Source organism: Centroberyx affinis, unplaced genomic scaffold (genome assembly GCF_046629955.1).
Source record: "Centroberyx affinis isolate AG114_WGS23_722 - 3 ecotype Tasmania unplaced genomic scaffold, CSIRO-AGI_Caff_v1 ptg004020l_1, whole genome shotgun sequence".
Lineage (NCBI taxonomy): Eukaryota > Metazoa > Chordata > Actinopteri > Beryciformes > Berycidae > Centroberyx > Centroberyx affinis.
This window is the reverse complement of record NW_027281824.1, coordinates 148,280-167,522: the sequence shown is the minus strand read 5'-3', so window position 1 is coordinate 167,522 and position 19,243 is coordinate 148,280. Positions and strand designations below refer to the sequence as shown.

General features: G+C 40.3%; 1 protein-coding gene across 1 annotated transcript; it reads right to left on the bottom strand.

Annotated features, from left to right (window-relative positions):
- Window positions 1–1,390: 1,390 nt before the first annotated feature.
- LOC139663450 (NACHT, LRR and PYD domains-containing protein 3-like) lies at window positions 1,391–14,027 on the bottom strand. The gene is made up of 12 exons (XM_071542127.1): window positions 13,942–14,027; window positions 11,765–12,092; window positions 11,494–11,537; window positions 10,855–11,091; window positions 8,612–10,505; window positions 7,672–7,845; window positions 6,882–7,049; window positions 5,669–5,842; window positions 3,926–4,099; window positions 3,539–3,712; window positions 3,330–3,379; window positions 1,391–2,943 (listed from the first exon to the last, which is right to left on the bottom strand). The coding sequence occupies exons 2-12, from the start codon at window positions 12,058–12,060 to the stop codon at window positions 2,384–2,386; spliced, it is 3,945 nt and encodes a 1,314-aa protein (XP_071398228.1). The 5' UTR covers window positions 12,061–12,092; window positions 13,942–14,027; the 3' UTR covers window positions 1,391–2,383.
- Window positions 14,028–19,243: the final 5,216 nt, after the last annotated feature.

The window sequence follows — 19,243 nt, the reverse complement described above, 5'->3', positions numbered from 1 at the left end:
GAATATTTTTATTGTTAGATATGATTTTGTCCAGAACTCCATGACTATCTGTATTGTAGGGACAGAGATAACAGTGAAACTATGATCAAAATAGTCAGTCTCCTACATTCTATAATTGTTCTTGTAAATGAAATAATGAAGTTTAACGATTCATCAATTTGCTGGGGACCCCCTGGGATGCCCTCAAGGACACCTGGTGGTCCCCGGATCCCACGTTGAGAACCACTGCACTAGAGAACACATTAAATGTAACACCAGAAGTACAAAGCAGCCCACATCTCTTGAATAAGCTGAGCCTTGCGTTTTTGCGACTTACTACGCCGATGCTCGGAGAAAACGTTTTTTAAGTGTCGAAAAGGAGTTTTCACACGTTGCCGTAGATGCCCCCAAAGTTAGGGCAAGGGTATAAGCTGTGATGACAGTCGGTATGGCCTGGAGTGCACAGTGGAATGTACTGAGAATGTTGGCTTTGTCCAGGGCACTAGCATTTTGCTAGCGACGGGTCTGGTTGAAGCGGTTGTTTGTTAAAAAAAAATCCACCCTTGCATATCTTTTACACTGTTTATGATGCTAAATGCATTCCAGGAGTTGTTTTGTGTTGTAATTTACCTTTCCCGTTGCACCCACTTTCCCTCAACCTGCCTTACTTCTACTTCAATTTGTAGAAGTAACCCAAATCCTACTTCCTACGTTTCCCAGAATGCCTTTCGACAACCCCCCAGAGAACAGTTGTGAACTTGTTTCATTCAGCTGTAGGTTACACATGTAGGTGGAGACCGATAACTTAACTACCAAGTTCTTACTGCTATTGTTATCTCCAGCCAATCACAATAGTAGAGGTCTTTCTGGTACATCAACAGTCTAAGGTATGTATGCGTAAGTTTGAATGGCTAACAAATCATTGTCATGTCAACCCCTCTCTTCATCTTCCCTGTCACTCTTCACTGTACACTGTCTGAAAAAGCATAAATAAAATATGAAAAACTACTTGACAGCTAGATTGGCTCATGTTGTCCTGAAGTTGCGTATAAGGGGCAGCAGGTGGCAGCATGTCGAACTGTGGTTGTCTGTCTATCTGTATTTACAGTAACCGTCCCTCCATATCTTTGACACTCAGATGGTGTGTGTGTGTTGTGTGTAGTTGTGGTTGTGTGTGTGTGTGACCATCACTTGTCAGTCTGCTGGTCTCTTTTTTTTGTTTTTTTGCTTTTCTGTCTTAGCTGGCAACTCTGGCTGTTGTACACACACACACACACACACACACACACACACACACACACACACACACACACCTGCACGCATCCGGTAAACACATGAAAGTGAAACTACCGAGTCAAAGTCACTGAGACAATTCAATTTAATTTGATTCAACTTTAATTTAAATGTATGAGATAAGAGGATATGACATTTGAGGATGAGGGAAGAAGAGGAAATGTTCTTTCTCTACAGCCACAGCTGTACCTGAGGTCTGAGATCAGATTTTAGGAGATCACATAATATGTTGGTTCCAGGGGAGGGCTTTGGTGTGCAGGCCTGAACCTGAACCTTGCACAGATGTCAGTTTAAAAAAAAAAAAGTCAGAACAGAGAAGACAATATGTGGGCATCAACACTACAGGAGGAGGAAGTATTGTTCTAGTGAGAAGGAATGCAGACCAGCCTGTCCAAGCTGTAAACATATTCTTGTTTTCTAATTTCTGTGGAAGTTGGGCAGAGACTCATATCTCTCATGCGCATTTGAAATGCTTTATCTCCACCACTGAGTTAATTTAAATTTATACATGATTCAGATATTACAAAGGTTCATTTATGGTTCATCTCCTCCACACAGCCTGGCTACCTACCTAAAAAAAACACACACACACATACATCACTATGTCATCGTCGATATCACATATATGGGGGAGGACATATCATTTTTATTGGTTATTGCTGTTTATTCCTGTTCACATACATGGAAATAAAATTCTCCCACCCATCTATTGTTGATCTCAATAAATGTATTTTACAGTAAATATTAAGTAAATATTAAATAAACTTGTTTGGTTTGAGTCTTTCATCCTGGTCTCTATATCAGATACACATTTTGCACTATATATATATACATCATAATTTAGCATATTCTTATTTTTCTCATTTGTTACATATTGTAAATATATAATTCATTGTGTAATAGTCAGTTATGTTTAAATATCCCGATTTTCTTTATTCTTATTTATACTCAATTTACTTTGCTGTATCCTTTTACTGTTTGCTGCTACAGCCCAGTTTCCCTTATCTTAGACACAGGTAAAAGCCCAGCTTGAACTTCAGCTTGAATTTCTGCTGGTTTGTAAGTACTTTCATATTTACCAGCAAGGGCCAGGTCTTGATGGCTATACATATCAAGTTCTTTCTAAGATTTCAGGCTGCTTTATTTTACAGAAGTTCATCAGTCCATCTGAATCCAAACTGAAACCAGGGTGGAGCGGTTCAGTGAAAATTGTATGGAAGGAGTAGAGGTGGGTCAGTGTGTCAGAAGAAACCTTGAAGAAGGACAAAATACCAGCTGGCCAGTCCAGATACACTCCTATTTTGTGGTCTAGGCTACTGGCATGGTAAAATGTTATACTTGAATTATTGTGATAAAAACACCCTCTTTTTCTGTCTTTAACAGACCAGCACCAAGACTTTTCATTCTGTCCCAAAAGATATTCCTCACTACTGTCTCCCGTCCTGGCAATACTTTTGTATGCCACTCCAATTTCACCAGCGTCAAAATATTCAACTTCCCAGTAATGGCGACCTGTCAGACCCTCTTTACACAAGACTTGTTGATCATCAAATCTATCTGGATGATCAGGATATGGCTGCTCCTCTCTAACACATTCAACCTTCTTGTTCTCTTCAGACAAAATGAGTTTTGTGCCTGCTGTGTTGGGGTCCAGTGTCAGATCACAGGCATCTGCAATCAAGAGACAGAAGAACAATTAGCAGTCTTCGTGTGTGTGTGTGTGTGTGTGTGTGTGTGTGTGTGTGTGTGTGTGTGTGTGTGTGTGTGTGAGTGAACTAGCTTCACAGGCTTCGTTTCATTTTATCCCAAATAAAATTATATGATCCAAGTGCTTGCTGATTATGATAAATCCATGAAGGAACGCATTTATTGTGATGTTAACTGATACAGGAAAAAAGGGATTTGTAGTTAAAAATGTAAATAAATCAGTCAGAGTATCTGGTCATCACTTAATTTTTCTCTTAATGTGTATTGTGAAGAAATTACATACGAGTAAAGTTAGTGTATTATTATAAAATCAAAGCATTTCATTAGTTAGTAAGTAGTTGCATTTTTACATTGCCTCAGTAGTTTCAAGTTAAACCAGCACTCTTCATTATGGTCCACACTATATGAGGGAAGCAGAGGGACAGAAGGTGAAAACTCCACACCTCCCCAACAACAAATAATGTTCAACTTTGCCTTCATATCAAATAAACCAAATGCATCTTGCAACATAATTTTGGATTAATCATGGAACAGTGACTGTTACACTAATCATACTAACTTGAGTTTGCCCAGACTGCAGCTTGAATCCTCCAGTCTTTCAGTCAGCAGCTTTACTCCTTGGTCTGCTGGGTGATTAAAGCTCAGGTCCAGCTCTCTAAGGCTGCAGAGGTCAGACCTCAGAGCCGAGGCCAGGGAGGCACATCCATCTGCTGTGACCTTACAGAATGACAGCCTGCAGAAATCCCATCATTTACACTTTAGCCATGCAGTTGGTGCTTTTATCAAACAATTTACACTGAGTGAGGAAGTAGGTGTTCATTAAGGACACTTTAACATGACATTAGCCCCGTTAGCCCCGAATTTGAGGGAACAATTCATGTAGAGAAAGCATTTAATTTATGTATCTAGTAAAGTTGAAGGGAAAGAGCTACTTTGTTGCACTGACCTTAGTGTTTTCAATTGACAGTGTGGACTCATCAGGCCTGTACAGAGCAGCTTCAACCCTGAGTCCTGCAGGTCATTGTAACTCAGGTCCAGCTCTCTCAGGTGGGAAGGGTTGGAGCTGAGTGCTGAGGCCAACATCTCACAACCTTCTTCATTGAGGTTGTTGTGACTGAGCCTGAATGACAGATGCAGGAATGTCATCTCTCTGCTAAACATTATACAAAGTGTTTGAAGAATATATACATACTAAAAAGCACCTTTTCTAGTGGAAAATCAATTATATGATCATGTGAAAGAGAGAAAAAGACACCAGTGTTTCTGAACATGTACTATTAATCTGAACATATTTTTTGCTATTGCTTTACCACTCCCTTTGGACTTTAAAGAGTAACTAAACCCCACCCAAATCTCTGGTGAAGCCTGACACCTAATGGTGAAAAGTAGGGTACTGCACTGGCCATCTGCTATTGGCTGGTCTTTGTGCCAGGTGATGTCACCTTCTATAGAGTACAACAGGTGGTGACATCATCTAGCAAAAAATACCAGCCAATAGCAGATGGTCAGTGCACTATCCTACTTTTCACCATTAGCTGTCAGGCTTCACCACAAATTTGGGTTTGGGGTTTAGTTACTCATTAAGTAAATTGTACTCCTGTACAGCCCAAATACATGTCATAGTTGGAGCTCCTTATCTAGTCCATGTGAAACCCCTGAAACATTGACTTTATTCATACAGCGGCCATTTTAAACACTCAGGGTGGGAAACTCTATCTGGAAGAGCAAGTCCAGCCCAGCTCGGTCCTACTGTTGTGTACCAAGATGTGTCATATCATTTCACAGATTCCTCACTGAAAAATATATTATAAAATGAATGGAACTCACATTTTTATTTGGCCTGCTATGGCTAGCTACCAGAGTCTAGCTAGCGTGCTAGCTAACTAACTTCCCTGCTAAATGCAAGCAGTCGTGGTTGTTTTTCCTGTGATTGCTAGCTAATTTGATAACTGTTAGGTCTGTCTGAAGTCAAGTCAAGTCCTCACTTATGTGCTTAAGTAATTGCTTAAGTAATCTTGGAGAAATTCAAGCAGAACAGTTGGTTAAAAAAGGGCGGAGCTGTGGTCATGCTTCAAACCAATAAAGAACATTCCCCAGTATTTTCACGTCTTCCTCTAGAACACCATTAGTGTCAGTCCCTTTGGCCTTTAGAATAGCTACCTGTCCCACCAATATTGACGCGAGAGGGCCTAAAACTACAGATTTCTTTCTCCCATCTTCCACCACAGGCTGTTGGGCAGGTTTGATAAATGAAACCTTGACCGTAGCCTGTTGGTAAGCACGCCAATACATCCCTGTTTTGGAGCTAAGAAACTGTAAGGCGTCGTCGACTCAATTTGATGTTGAGAGCAACTTCTGATAAAACAAAAGCAACACTCCGGTTCTCCGGTTTTCCAGACCTCCCTTTTTTTTACACAAAGGTCTGGCTATGCAAGATTAGTGTTGAAGTAGGCTAACGCTAATTTTCTATACAGTATGCCAATGTTCCGGGTATAGTTTCCCACCCCAAGTGTTCAAAATGGCCACCATGTGAATATGGTCAATACAGGAGTGGAGAATGGCCCAAACTGAGTGAGTCTAGCATTAGTGTAACAACTTCAATACAGCCGAATTCAAAGCTTCACTATTTCAAATTATTTTTAAACTTCTTGGTGCATAGAAATTGACTATTATAAGTGCAGTCTTTTACCCCAGTGCCTCCAGTTTACAGTTTGTGCTCATCAGCCCAGCAGAGAGGATCTTCATCTCTGAGTTGTATAAATTGCTGTAGCTCAGGTCCAGCTCTCGAAGGTGAGAAGAGTCGGATGTGAATCCTGACGCTAACTCCTGACAGATTTTTGTGGTGGCACCATTCCGATTCAGCCTTGGGAATACGCAAATCAGAGGACAACATGACAGAATTCTTATTTTGCAAAGCACGATAATTAATTACAGGTCAAACAATTACTGTTTAGATTAGTACAATATGACTTGGGGGAACCAAGTCCTAGGCTCTAGATTAAAGGTGTGGGATTTTTAAATGTCACAGTATAATCCTAGTAGTTAACAAAAAAATACAATCATTACTACTGCAGTATTTCCATTTGTTGTTAACATGTTTTCTATTAGGGATGCTGCATTTCCCCTCTCTGGTTGTTTAGAAGCTTATTAGTCCCAGAAATTATTGAAATTACTGAATAAAGATTTTGTGGAAAAGGAAATTTACTTGGGTGCAAGTAATATATTGATTTTTTTTTTTTTTTTACACTCATGAATTTGCGTATCTATGTGTGTTTGAGTATAAGTTTTATTTTTTGTATAATGTATCTGTTTTTCACTGAATTTAATGCTACAGATTACAAGCCATAGTCAAGCCATCATATATTCAAACTTCAAATTAAAGTCTCATTAAATTGCAAGAATTGAATTAATATGCATATACCAATACCAGTTTTAAAGCTTTTTTCATAAAAACACTTAATGCTTTAAGCTGCAATAAGCGATAAATAAAGCAAATAAAGTAAATAAAGCACAGCAAAGCCACCGCACCACGGAGGCCTACTAAGAACAAACCTAGCAAGTGACATACATTAGGCTAATAGCTAAGCTAAACGTACCTACGGAGAAATGTCACCCGTTACCAGTCTCGCTTTGACAGAACTTTCTCCTGCTGAAGATAACATGTCGCACAATGACAAGTGAAGAGGTAGGCAGCAAGTTTACTAGTTTAACAAGTTTACTCGCTCGCTTCATCGATTCCACCATTACAAGAATTGTTTTCAGAAACGGGAGGGGGAGAGTGCCGCTTTTAAACAGCAAGGGAGGAGACTCCACACAGCACACGTTAGTTTCAGGATTGGTTATAAGGTCTAATTATTGCTAATTTCAGGTTTAATATTATGAGGAATGTGGCTGAGACTGACCTCAGTTTCTCCAGTTTAGGGCTGCCTAGCCCAGCTGAAAGCACAGACTGTAATGAGCCCTCCAGTACGTTCCCACTCAGCTCCAGTTCTCTTAGATTTGAGATGATTGACTTGAGAGCTGACGCCAAACTTTCACATGCACTGGATGAGTGTCCGTCCCCACAGAGACTATAAATGCAGAAGACAAAATTAGGTTAAAACTGTCTCTTCACACTTTATATGTTCAAGTGATGCAGCATGTATAAAAATGTATGTGTATAAAAATGTGTATAAAAATACTGCCCTGAAGCATCAATACAACAGTTACTTTCAATAGGCACTTAAACAGTCAATGAGGAAATATTGGTTTTACAGTCCATTTAGTCTTAAGTGTACATCATGGGGTTGTTGTGTTGAAATTGCTTGATTCATTGATTGATTTTGTTTATTTAAAATATCTTTTTCGAAACAAAAACAAGATCATAAATACATATCAATATTCATACTAAGCAACGACTGTAAAATGTAGATTGCAATACAAAAGGAACATTAAACACTCTATAGCCAAATATGGTCCAACAACCCAAATAGATCATATTTAGTCTTGTCACATTACACAGAAAAGTAGGTAGACTACATTTAGAAAACACCACTTTAGCAAATCAAGTGTTCCTTTGTCTTTCTCATCCAGACAAGACTCCCCACATGCCTACTCCTATATAATTTTCATTCATTTAATTGCTCACACAAATGCATAAGTGGAAGATGGTAAAGAAAGAAGAAAAAAGTAAAAACAATTAGATCCACTAACCTCAGAGCCTCCAGTTTACAGTGAGGGTTTATCAGTCCATCAGTTAGGATCTGTGTACCTTTATCTAGAAAGGTATTATTTGTCAGGTGCAGTTCTGTCAGCACTGAGTTGGGCATTCGAAGAGCTGAGGAGATCGTTTCACTTAACCAAACATTCAGCCACACTCCTGAGATTCTGCAGAAATTAAGAAATACATCCAAGATTTAGTAAAGATTTAAATACATTAAAAGACAGACTACTATGATGACAAATTCTAAATATGTACTATAATCCCACTGAGTTATAGCACATATGGTCATAAAATCAGTCTGACTTCAAAGTTCATTACTGCTTCAATAAGCATTTGCCAATTAATATGTCACAAATGACCAACACTATCACCTACAGCGCCTACAGTGTTTACATACTGTGATAATACACAGTCTAGCTTGCAAAATGAAATCTAAATTTTCTTTAAGCTGGTGCTAGCTGAGCTCATTCTTAACATGGACTGACATCAGCAAGTTAGCAACTTTGCAAATGTGTGAATTCGTTTGATAAATACATATTTGGTTTTTGACTGTCAGGCTATTGCACAACTGCTTACTGTAACAATCACTCAGTTGTTGTCAGTATTTATGTTTCTTTGTAATTTTACAACAACCGTCAATTGCAGCAATTCAATTATGACTCTAGACAAAAACAGCATGCTTTATAAGTAGCCTAATGTATGAATACATGTATTTTAGTTATAAGGGACCCCTGATGTTGCACTGGATAACATCACTCTTGGAATGCCTCTCATGTTATTTTGAAAATTGGTCCATGTGAATTGAGGATATGATAAATAAGGCTGTACTATAGATTTTCAAAGCTTGCTGAAATAAATTTTTACAGCAAATTGAGTGGCAAGAAAAGCATTCAGTGCAGATATAGTACAGTACAATAAAAACCAACTCACACTGCTTTTCTGCAGTTCCTCACAGCTGGGAGAAGCCTAAAAACACCATTATGTGATGGCCTGTATTTCCTCAGGTTAAATTCATCTAGTGGTGTGTTTGACATCAGAATTGTGTCGGCCAAAGCTGAGCAGTGAACAGGGGAGAGCTCTGTTTCTGCACCATGATTTGGCTTCAGATAGTCCTGAATGGCATCGTGTAGAGAGCTGTCTTTCAGTTCAATCAGGCAGTGAACAAGGTTCAGACACCTTTCAGGTGAGCAGTCAGCTAAATCGATCTTTGTTAGACTTGTTTTGATTTCCTCAACAACTTCTGAGTTGTCCTCTGTCTGCTGAATCAGGCCTTGAAGCAGCTTCTGTGTTGATGCTAGAGACATTCCAATAAGGAACCTGAGGAACATGTCCAGTTCTCCAGTCTTTCTCAGAGTTGAATTAGCTATTGAAATTTCCATCAGCTCATCTAAGGGAAGATTAACTGGATCTACATCCAGGACAGATTTAAGCTCTTCCTCAGATCCTTCCAGCAGGAAAGTCTTGAGACTTAGAGAATCAATTTTCTTACTTGCATAACTATGGTACACAAATAGAGCAGCAAAAAACTCCTGAATGGTCAGATGCACAAAGCAGTACACCTTCTTCTTGTAGAGCACAGACTCTTCTTTGAATATTTCTGTGCACAACCCACAGTAAACTCCAGCTTTGCGTATGTCAATGCCATATTTGCTCAGATCACTTTCATAGAACATGACACTGCTTCTTTCCAGATGTTCAAACGCCATTCGACCTAATTTCAGAATGAATTCTTTGCCTGACATTAAGATCCTCTCTATATCTGACTGATTCTGGTGGTTATTCTGGTACTTCTCATCAGCTACTTGTGTTTGAATGAGAAGAAAGTGTGTGTACATCTCAGTAAGAGTTGTGGGTATTTCTTTGTTGCCACTTTTCTCTAGAGTGTCACTTTTAGGCAACAAGTGTTCAAGAACTTTGGCTGCAATCCAGCAGAAGACAGGTATGTGACACATAATGTATAAGCTCCGTGACATTGTAATGTGGTAAATTATTCTCTCTGCAACTTTCTTGTCCTCAACTCTCTTCCTGAAGTACTCTTCCTTCTGTGGATCATTGAATCCTCGGACCTCGGTCCACTGGTTTATATATATTCGAGGGATGCGGTGAACCGCTCCTGGTCTTGAAGTTATCCAGAGGAGAGCAGAGGGAAGCAGATTCTTCCGGATGAGGTTTGTCAGCAGAATGTCCACCGATGATTCCTTGGTGACTTCTGTCAACCTTTTGGCTTTACTGAAATCCAATTCCAGTTGGCTTTCATCCAGACCATCAAAAATGAACAAAACTTTGTGGTTAGCAAACATTCGTGCAACAGTGATGTTTGACAGTTCTGGGTGGAAGTCTCTCAGAAGTGCTTGAAGACTAAACTGATCATCTTTGACCAGATTTAGCTCCCTGAATGGTAGCACAAAGATGAAGTCCAAGTCCTGGTTGGCTCTCCCTTCTGCCCAGTCAAGGATAAACTTCTTCACAGAGACAGTTTTTCCAATGCCAGCAATTCCCTTTGTCATCACAGTTCTGATGGTTCTCCCTTCTCTTCCGCCTTGCCCAGGTAACATTTTATCTGCCGGTACAGTGTTGAAGATGTCGTTGCAGTTGATTTTAGTGCTCTCAGTTGTTTGAGTCCTCGACCTCTCTTCAATCTCCCATATCTCATGTTCTTCATTGACCTGTTCACTCTCTCCCTGTATAATGTGGAGCTCGGTGTAAATTTTGTCTAATGATTTTTCATCCTCAGGATTATCTGCTGTGCCTTCAAATACATATTTAAACTTTTCCCTCTGAAATGCTTTATGCATCTTGATGAGTTCTTTGATGACCTCTTCTGCTGCATTGAAAGAGTGAGAAAATGTATGTCAAAACATGATCATGGCTGCTTGAGTTGTGGAAAACAGCATAAATCATTAACATGGGGAATGCTTGATGCTCTTGATAATGTTATGACACACATTGAACCACTATGCAATAAAGTATGGGCTAGAGTAGAAATAATTTGGTTAATAATCACTTATTGCATCAAACAGCATGTTTTGCCATATCTGACAGTTTCACACATCAGTTTACACAGAAAATTACTAACATTATACTATTCTAATATCTTCAACAAAGAACTATGCTAATCTTAGTTTACTCCTCCACTAAGCATCAAAATTAGGATTCAAAGAGAACACATTTACTTTCACATATCTCTGGTTGGATTTGCTGTAGACTCCTATAGAAGGCAGATTTGGCTCCTGTAGATGTGAGGGCCTTGTACAGCTCCCTCATCTGGTCCTGGCTGGTCGTGATAGCCTTGATATTGCAGTACAACTCATAATGGATAACATGCATCTGGAGCAGCTCATCCGCAATGGGCATCACTGACGTGACGCTTTGAATGAGCTGCGCTCTGTTCTCGTCCACCCAGTCAGCTTCTTCAGGGAGATAACACATGGTTGCACGTAATCATTATTACAGCATCACATTTCGTACAGTGGTACGAAATTGTTTAAGTCCCATATCCTGTATCTGTCCTGCATTAATCATCAGCTACAGCTTGCTCTTTCTTGAATGTAATAAAATAGACCTGAACAGGTATAATGTAAGACCAAAGATCAAATTAGAATTTTCCATATGATTCCTATTGGGACTGGAACAATAGTGCGAAATAACGTGGCAAGCATGCAAGGAAATGAGGGGCTTCAATACATCCACAGCATGTGCACATGTACATAATTAGCTCTTAATTAGCTGGCAATTTAAGGTAACGTTTGAATTAAAAACTGAAAAGACACTGCATGAAAGCTTTTTTCATCAAAAGATTTGCTTTAACTCACCTTTCTCCTTTGTCGTGGCTGAAGCAGCCGCAGAGTGGCAAGGACTGACAAGTGACAAAAAGCAGTTAGTTAATAGTTCAGATAAGAACATTGCTGCATTCATTTGTATCTCTATATAAAGAATTATATTCAGACTAATACCTAGTATATAGGCAGACAATGTTGATATGATCAACTTAGTTTAGGACCAACAATTAAAACTCATAAAAGTGAGTCACAGCATGAAAGGTGAAACATTTCTAATTCCAAAAGTTGCAATGAGTTGTCTCACCTTAGGTTGTTAGATTTAAAAGCAGTGTGCCCATCTTTCAGAGTACTGCTCTCCTCACTCCAACATTTTCCTTCTTCTACTCTTTCTTTTTTATTTTTTTTACCAGAGGTTCCATCTTCTCTCCTCCTTGAAGTCTCCTCCTCTTTTCTCCCCTCTACAGCATCTCCCTCCTCCTTCAGAGATGGCCTTCTTTGGAGGAGAGGAGACTCGTTTTCTACATTAACTGTGGTTGGAACTTTGTAACACTCCTCTTCTCTTTGTTTACCCCTCCTGAGTGTGGAGCATTGGCTCCCCATGGTGTTAGCTCTTCAGCTCCAGTTAAGTGAATCTGTCAGAGAGAATTTACATAAAGTCAGAGAGCTATTCCATTGCACAAGTACTATACCCACACTGGGCAAGGTGCAGGCAGGGACCACTTTTCTGCCATCTCAGACTTTTCTCAGTCTTCTGCCTATTTTGGACTTGGACATGATGTTTACTCAACTGTCTCCCACCTACATAAAAATGTTCAAAGATACGTCTCCACCTGGTCCACCTTTATTTATTTTCTCCCCAGCACTACAAACAATTTATAGTATTAGACCTGTGTAATCCTCAAACCTTTATGGATTGATTACTCAAAATTCTGTACATTAATTGGTTGGATGTTGAAGGATTTAGTACAGAGCTCCTGCAGACAGATCTATATCTCTTTTGATCCCTGAGATTTTCTTAAAATTATTTTTTACATTTGGAAAGACATTCACACTGTTTATTGTCTATTTGGGTCTTGACCAAATGTGTTCTGTCACACTTGTATGTGTATCTGAAGTTTGGTTGCTCTAGCATATGACTCACTTCCTGTTTGCATGTCTTCACTTTCCACTTCATCTGTGCACCACACCCAAACGGTTTGGATTTTCAAAACTCTGGGATATAGACATAATCTATAACCCAGAGTCTGTAGGTGCAATGGATTGGCATGAGCAAAGGAGTCTGGGGGGGGGGGGGGGGGGAATGTATTCTTGACGTTATAGTTCTGGACTCTTTGGCCAAAATGTAAATTCTGCTCGTTATAGCGCCACCATCTGACCAATTGGTGTAATTTTTCTTGCCTGAGTACTGGGGGAGATGTGAAACCTAATCAGCAAATGTGGTTGCTCTAGAATTTACGGTCTTTGAGGTACAGATTGTTTTGTGGCAGAAGAAGAAGAAGAAGAATCCTAATAAAAACAATAGGGTTTTAACCCTACAGGCTTGAATCCCTAATGATAATAATAATAATAATAATATTAATAATTTATAGCACTTTTTATTAACAAAGATATGAAGTGCTGTAAAATAAACAGAATAAAACAGCATTAACAGACAATCAAGGAAGACTGCTGGCTTCATTAAGTCCAATAGCTCATTAATGCACATTCAGCAAAAATCAGAAACCATACAGGACTCCTAACTAATTAACAAATCAGCTCTACCATAATGCAAGCAATAACAAGTTATCAAGTAAATGGCAGTTTGGCTGGCTAATACACACACTCATAGATTCCCATTCAATCATGTAGGTGAGCTGCTTGAAGTTAGAATGGCGTTAACCCCACAGTTACTGTAAACATCGATTTTGTATTTTTTGTTAGTCATGTTGACCTTTGCTTCTCCGCTATCAACAGAGATCCAGATGGCCTGTGTCGCAGTGGTATGTCATTTTCTGAGAAACCCAGGCATCGGCAGAAAGCAGTCACACCACGTACTATGTGCTTTTCAGTTTGTCTTCTAAATAGTTTGGAAAATACTTAAAAAATAACCCTAACAGCATCCAAAGCTAGTCTTTTTCAACATACTGAAGCTCTAAGAAGCCTAAGAAGCTCTATAGTGAAGCAATTGGCAAGATTTTAGTCACAATCGACTGTTATGATGGAAAAATATGTGCGACTCTCTCCATGCAGTGTTGTTTATGAATTATGCTGCTGCAAGATCATACATGTTACACCGTTAGAAAAGTTGGAGCTCTCTGTCTTTGAAAGTAAAGAATCTCTTTTTCCATTTCTTTTTTTTCTTTTTTTTTCGGCATTCATGTTCTGCGTTGCACTGTAAAGTATTTTTAGTAATCAACATTTTTAACATGTTTAAATCTCTCTTTCTACACAAACACACACACACACACGCACATACACATCCATGCAAATATGCTTTTTTACCTTTGTGCCTGTGATCCTGTGGTACGACTACAGCAACAGATGAGAAAGTGTTGCAGTTTGAAAGCCTGTGTGCGTGTGCAGTGGATTAAACCATACTGAACGATACTGGAAAGAGAGCAGACAGGAAGCCAGTGGGTGGACCCCGGGGTAAAGAAAGGGAGGGGGTGGTGTGTGTGTGTGTGTGTGTGTGTGTGTGTGTGTGTGTTTTCTACATAGCTGCACAGACGCTCCTTTCTACTACACTAGGTACTCACTACCTTTTGTAGATGATTAGTGTAATCTTGATTCAATTTTCTGCTTGTTACTTTGACTTTATTGACATCATGCATTCCACGTCATGCATTCCACACACACACACACACACACATATTTTTTTCAGATCGATACTCATACTTGCTGGCATACTTCCAGCCTGTCTGTGCCAGTTTCAGGGTTGAGTCCGGCGGCCTCCAAGTCCATTCTGCTTGCACTGCAAACAACTAGAGTCAGACTTTTGGCAGCTCTCCTTAGTTGATAATTAGCTTATGAGATGATTAGATTATGATTTTTATGTTATCCTTTCAGGTGGGTCAGAATGTACCTAAAAACAGAGTTAAGTGTATGTGGTACTGTAGCTAGTACTACCATTGTCAGGGGTTGACATTCAAATCAAGTTTTTCAAAGTTATTGGCCAAAACACTCACACTACTGGTCCGTTTGCATATCAGTATGTTTTGATGCCACGTTGAGATACTATGTTCTGTTACTACACATACACACACACACACACACAGTGTATGCTGTCCTGACTCACTGACAGAGCAGTGAATGGTGCTGTTTGTCTATGTGGAGCTCCTGTGAACATGCTCACAGAGCGAGGCGGTGTTATATAATCCACGTTGTCGGCATTTTGCACGCTTGATCGTGAAGTGATAAGCATTTCTCGTCAGCATAGTCGTTCCGTCATATCATTTCACAACCGACAAAAAAATATGTTTTCGATCACTGGCCAAGCGGGCCACTGACAATCATTAGCCAGCGTCACTGTCAAGCCCTGATGTTTCTAAATGTATTTTGATGACTTTCCACAGTTTGTTTCCACAGTGTTCCACAGCTTTACTCGCCCCCTTCCTTCCTCCTCTCCAGGGATCAGCTTTCTTGCTGTCTGAGGTGCAGTTCCTCCTCCTCCACCTCCTTTGATTTACAGTGTGCAGCTAGCCTCCCTTCCATCCTATCCTCCATCGTGACTCAGCATGGTGAGAAATAACAAACGGGAGAATATCTGTGATATGAGCAAGATGTTTGGTATGGATCTGTTGCTCACAGTCGGGCAATGGGAGACTGACTTGTGTAAAGAAGGGAATATAAATAAACCCCCACGACAAAATTCTTCACATTGCGGTTTATTTTTGGATTCCCGAGCCTCACAAACAGGAAATAAGGAAGTTGATGTCTCTCTCTGTTTATTATCTAGGCGTGGCAATGAACCAGAAAATAAGGTCACATGCCAAAAGAAATACTTAACTCTCTAGCGGTCAGTGTTCCTGCTGAGGGAACATTCAGTTTCTCTGGGACTATTTTATCTTTATTGTTTAATTCATTTTTAAGCTTCATTCAGTGATATCCATAACAAAGAGGCATTGTCATTTTTTTAATTTTTTTTATTAAACTGACTTTGTGGACATAACATTCATATAGTACTTCATAAAAAACAGAGGAAATAACATTGATCTATTCCACTGAAGGAGCGGTGAGAAAGAGGTGAGTGTTCCATGATGGCCGACTTTCTTCAACAACAGAATATTTATAGCCAAACATGTTGGTGGGAAAATAAGAGAAATGAGTGAGATGGAAGAGAAAACACCCCACACCTCTACCGCCAGTATTTCCTGTGTGTGTGTGTGTGTGTGTGTGTGTGTGTGTGTGTTCCTCAATGCACCACTCCTCCTATTGTTCCCCCTGTTCCTTATTCTACACACTCCTCACCCCTCTTCTCGTCCATCTGACACTCCTTCGTCCTCTCCTCTTCATCCCTCCTCTTCCTCACACCTCTCTCCACACCTCTTCTGCCCCTCAGTCCCCTCACTTTTCCTCCTCCTCCTCCTCCTCCCTCATGGCTCCACCGCAACCGCAGACTGGAGTTTTAGATATACAGACAGGCAGAGGCAGAGCTGCTCTGGTTCAGTTCAGTTCAGTTCAGTCACTTTATTATCCCAGATGGGAAACTTGACTTGCAGTCAGGGGCACAAGATAAAAAAAACAACACAAGTACAAAAACAAAAACAAAAAGTACAAAAACAAAAAGTACAAAAATGTTTCCTGTACACACAATATACAGAACACAATAGTACAACAAGACAATCTCTAAAATGTTAAATTACATGTGTAGATTAAGCAGAGTTATTGCACAGGGAACAAAGTTTTTACTCCTATTGCATTTGAACCAGGGTACTCTAAATCTACGGCCTGAGGGAAGAGTTTCAAACTCTAAGTGAAGGGGGTGGTTTGTGCAGTCTAATATAGACCTGGCCTTGCGGAGAACCTGCTGGTCAAAGATAGCCGTCAGGGGGGTCGGTGGGACACCTATCACCTTACCAGCCACCTTCACAATATAGCTCAGGTGGTTTTTGTCCCTGATGTTCAGGTTACCATACCAAGCAATCATAGAAAAAGTAAGAACAGATTCAATAAATTACTTGTAAGACAAAGACATAATTTTCCTATCTACATTAAAAGCATTTAAAGGAATAGTTCACCCACAAATGAAAATTCTGTCATCATCTACTCACCCTCATGCCAAATGATACACAGGTGAAATTTGTTAGTCCATATAACACACAGGGAGGTTGCCAGCACAACTTGGTAGCAGCCTTCTCCAAAACAACTGAAGTCAATGGGGACCTGTTCTTTAGAGCTCCAAAACAAAAACAGACAAAAAATCACACTGTGAATAGAAAGACCTATACACCATGATTTGTTGTAAATCAATCAGCTGTAGTTAAGATTTGCACTAAATGATGGTGTAAATATACTGTAGGTCTTTTTGGAACTCTGAAGAACAGGTCCTCACTGACTTCAGTTGTTTTGGAGAAGGCTGCTATGGAGTTGTGCTGCAGCCTCCCTGTGTGTTATATGGACAAACTTCACCTGTGTTTCAACTGGCATGAGGGGGAGCAGATGATGACAGAATTTTCAGTTTTGGGTGAACTATTCCTTTAACTTCCTAAGGAAGTACAAACATTGCTGTCCCTTCTTACAGGCCACATCAGAATTTGCATCAAATTTCAGGTCATCGTCAATGACTGTTCCAAGATGTATATAATGTTCTACAAATTCAATGCCAATTCCTTTGATGAAGGTCTGAGATGATGGCCTCATCACACCATTTGACAAAGTCATCTACCACCGGCCCATGCTCAGATTCGTCTTTATGGAGCAGGCTGATGATAACTGTATCATCAGTGAATTTCAGGATGTGCCTGTCCCCATGCTGGCTTCTACAGTCATCGGTGTAAAGAATGTACAGCAAGGGGGACAGGACACAGCCCTGAGGAGAGCAGATGAGAAATCCAAAAATAAAAGTCTAGCATGTGTGCCAGGACCTCCTAAGTGTTTATACAGGAAGTTGAGGAATGTGATTGAAGCATCCTCTACTCCCATCCCAGCCCTACCTATATGCAAACTGCATAGGAGGCAGAAATAATGTCATTGGCAATGGTGCGCCACAGAACCACAGTTTTTCTGGCTAAGACTGAAGCCCCCGTGAAAAAGACAAAGGGTGTAACTATGAAGTAGCGTGCTTGCTTCTAAAAAAAAGCAGTCTAGCCATACCATGTTATCTAGGTTAGCTAGTTAGCCTAGCTGACCGTCGAAGTTCAAATTAGCCATACTAGCCTATAGCTATCTAGGTAAGCTAGTTAGCTAGCTACTGACCTTCCAGGAGCATGAATGCCATGGTCATGAATACATTAAAAAAACATGGTGGTTCTTCGGCTCCGCCTACTGAGGTTTAAACCTGCAATAAGTGATATCAGACCTTATAACTAACAGAATTCGGTAGTGACAATCGAATTTATGAATGAGATCAGTAGCGTAATGAGTCAGCGCCGGGCCCCAATACAAGATGGTCAAAGCGGGCCCTGCCAATCACAATGCATCATAATGTTCCGCTTGCTATTCAGTCTAACCCTAACAGACCGCCATGCTATACTTGACAAAATCTGGTGTCGGAGCGCCATAACAGATGAAAACTGTAACATAATCGGTGACAGCGCACCAGACACAGATGAAAACTGTAACATAATCAGTGACAGCGCACCCGCATTGACAACATTATTCATGTCTGCGCAAGTGTGTAGGTTGGTTATTAGTCAAATAAATAATAAATAAGTTCTACTTACATCATAGGCACACTCTCCGGGCTTTTCCCTGTGCAAAGTCATCTATTAAACCCTTTAGATCCAGCTGGCAGGTACGGGCATTCTCGATTGATAGTGTGGCAAGTCCAGATAAACGGGTCTGTCCCATTGAGCTCCTCAGGTAAGGGTTATGAGGTTAATAAGCTTCAGCTTGGAAAAGGATCGTTCGGCAGATGCTACAGTCACTGGAATTGTTAAGAAAAGCAGTAAAACGGTACAGACTTCCCCAAAGCTTGCAGCGATGCAGTTGTTGTCTACGATCAACACCTTGGTTAGTTCTTGGATTGTTTTCACTTTTGAGATACTTTCTCTTAAACACCCACGGAATGACAGGAGTTGCGTCGGAAATGCCGAGTTTATGTCATCTTTATAAATATGACATAACTTGTCTGCTTGCTCAAAAAGTTCATCATCTGTTGCAGTGCACAGTGTTTCAGGCTGTAGAAGTTTGAATGTGTCCACTGTTGTCCTCAAACCTGTGAATCTCTGTGTCAGCTGGGAGATCACTATGTCAAGATAGGCATTGAACACAGTCACGCGAAAATAGGACTCTGCATCTTGACAAAGTACATCAAAATGCCCTTTCACCTTCCTCCGCCGAATATCCTCGAAGGTTTTGCTTACCCCCCATTTCTCTGAGAGGGCCTGCGCGGTCTGTTTGGCATCCTCGAACCGGTCTCGGAAGGCTTGCAGGGCTGCGGTGGTGCTGTCCAGTAGCCTAACAGCTGTTTGTGCGCTCAAAAATTTTGTTTTGGAGGACAACAAGGCAGATGAAGCTGAATTTTTCAATTGCACGTTTCAATGAAAGCCTCGTCCACCTCATCTTTCTTTTTGCTTGTTAGTGAGATGTTTGTCAATGCCTTCAGCACGTCGGTGTAGCAGTATCTCAAAGTGGTCACTGCTTC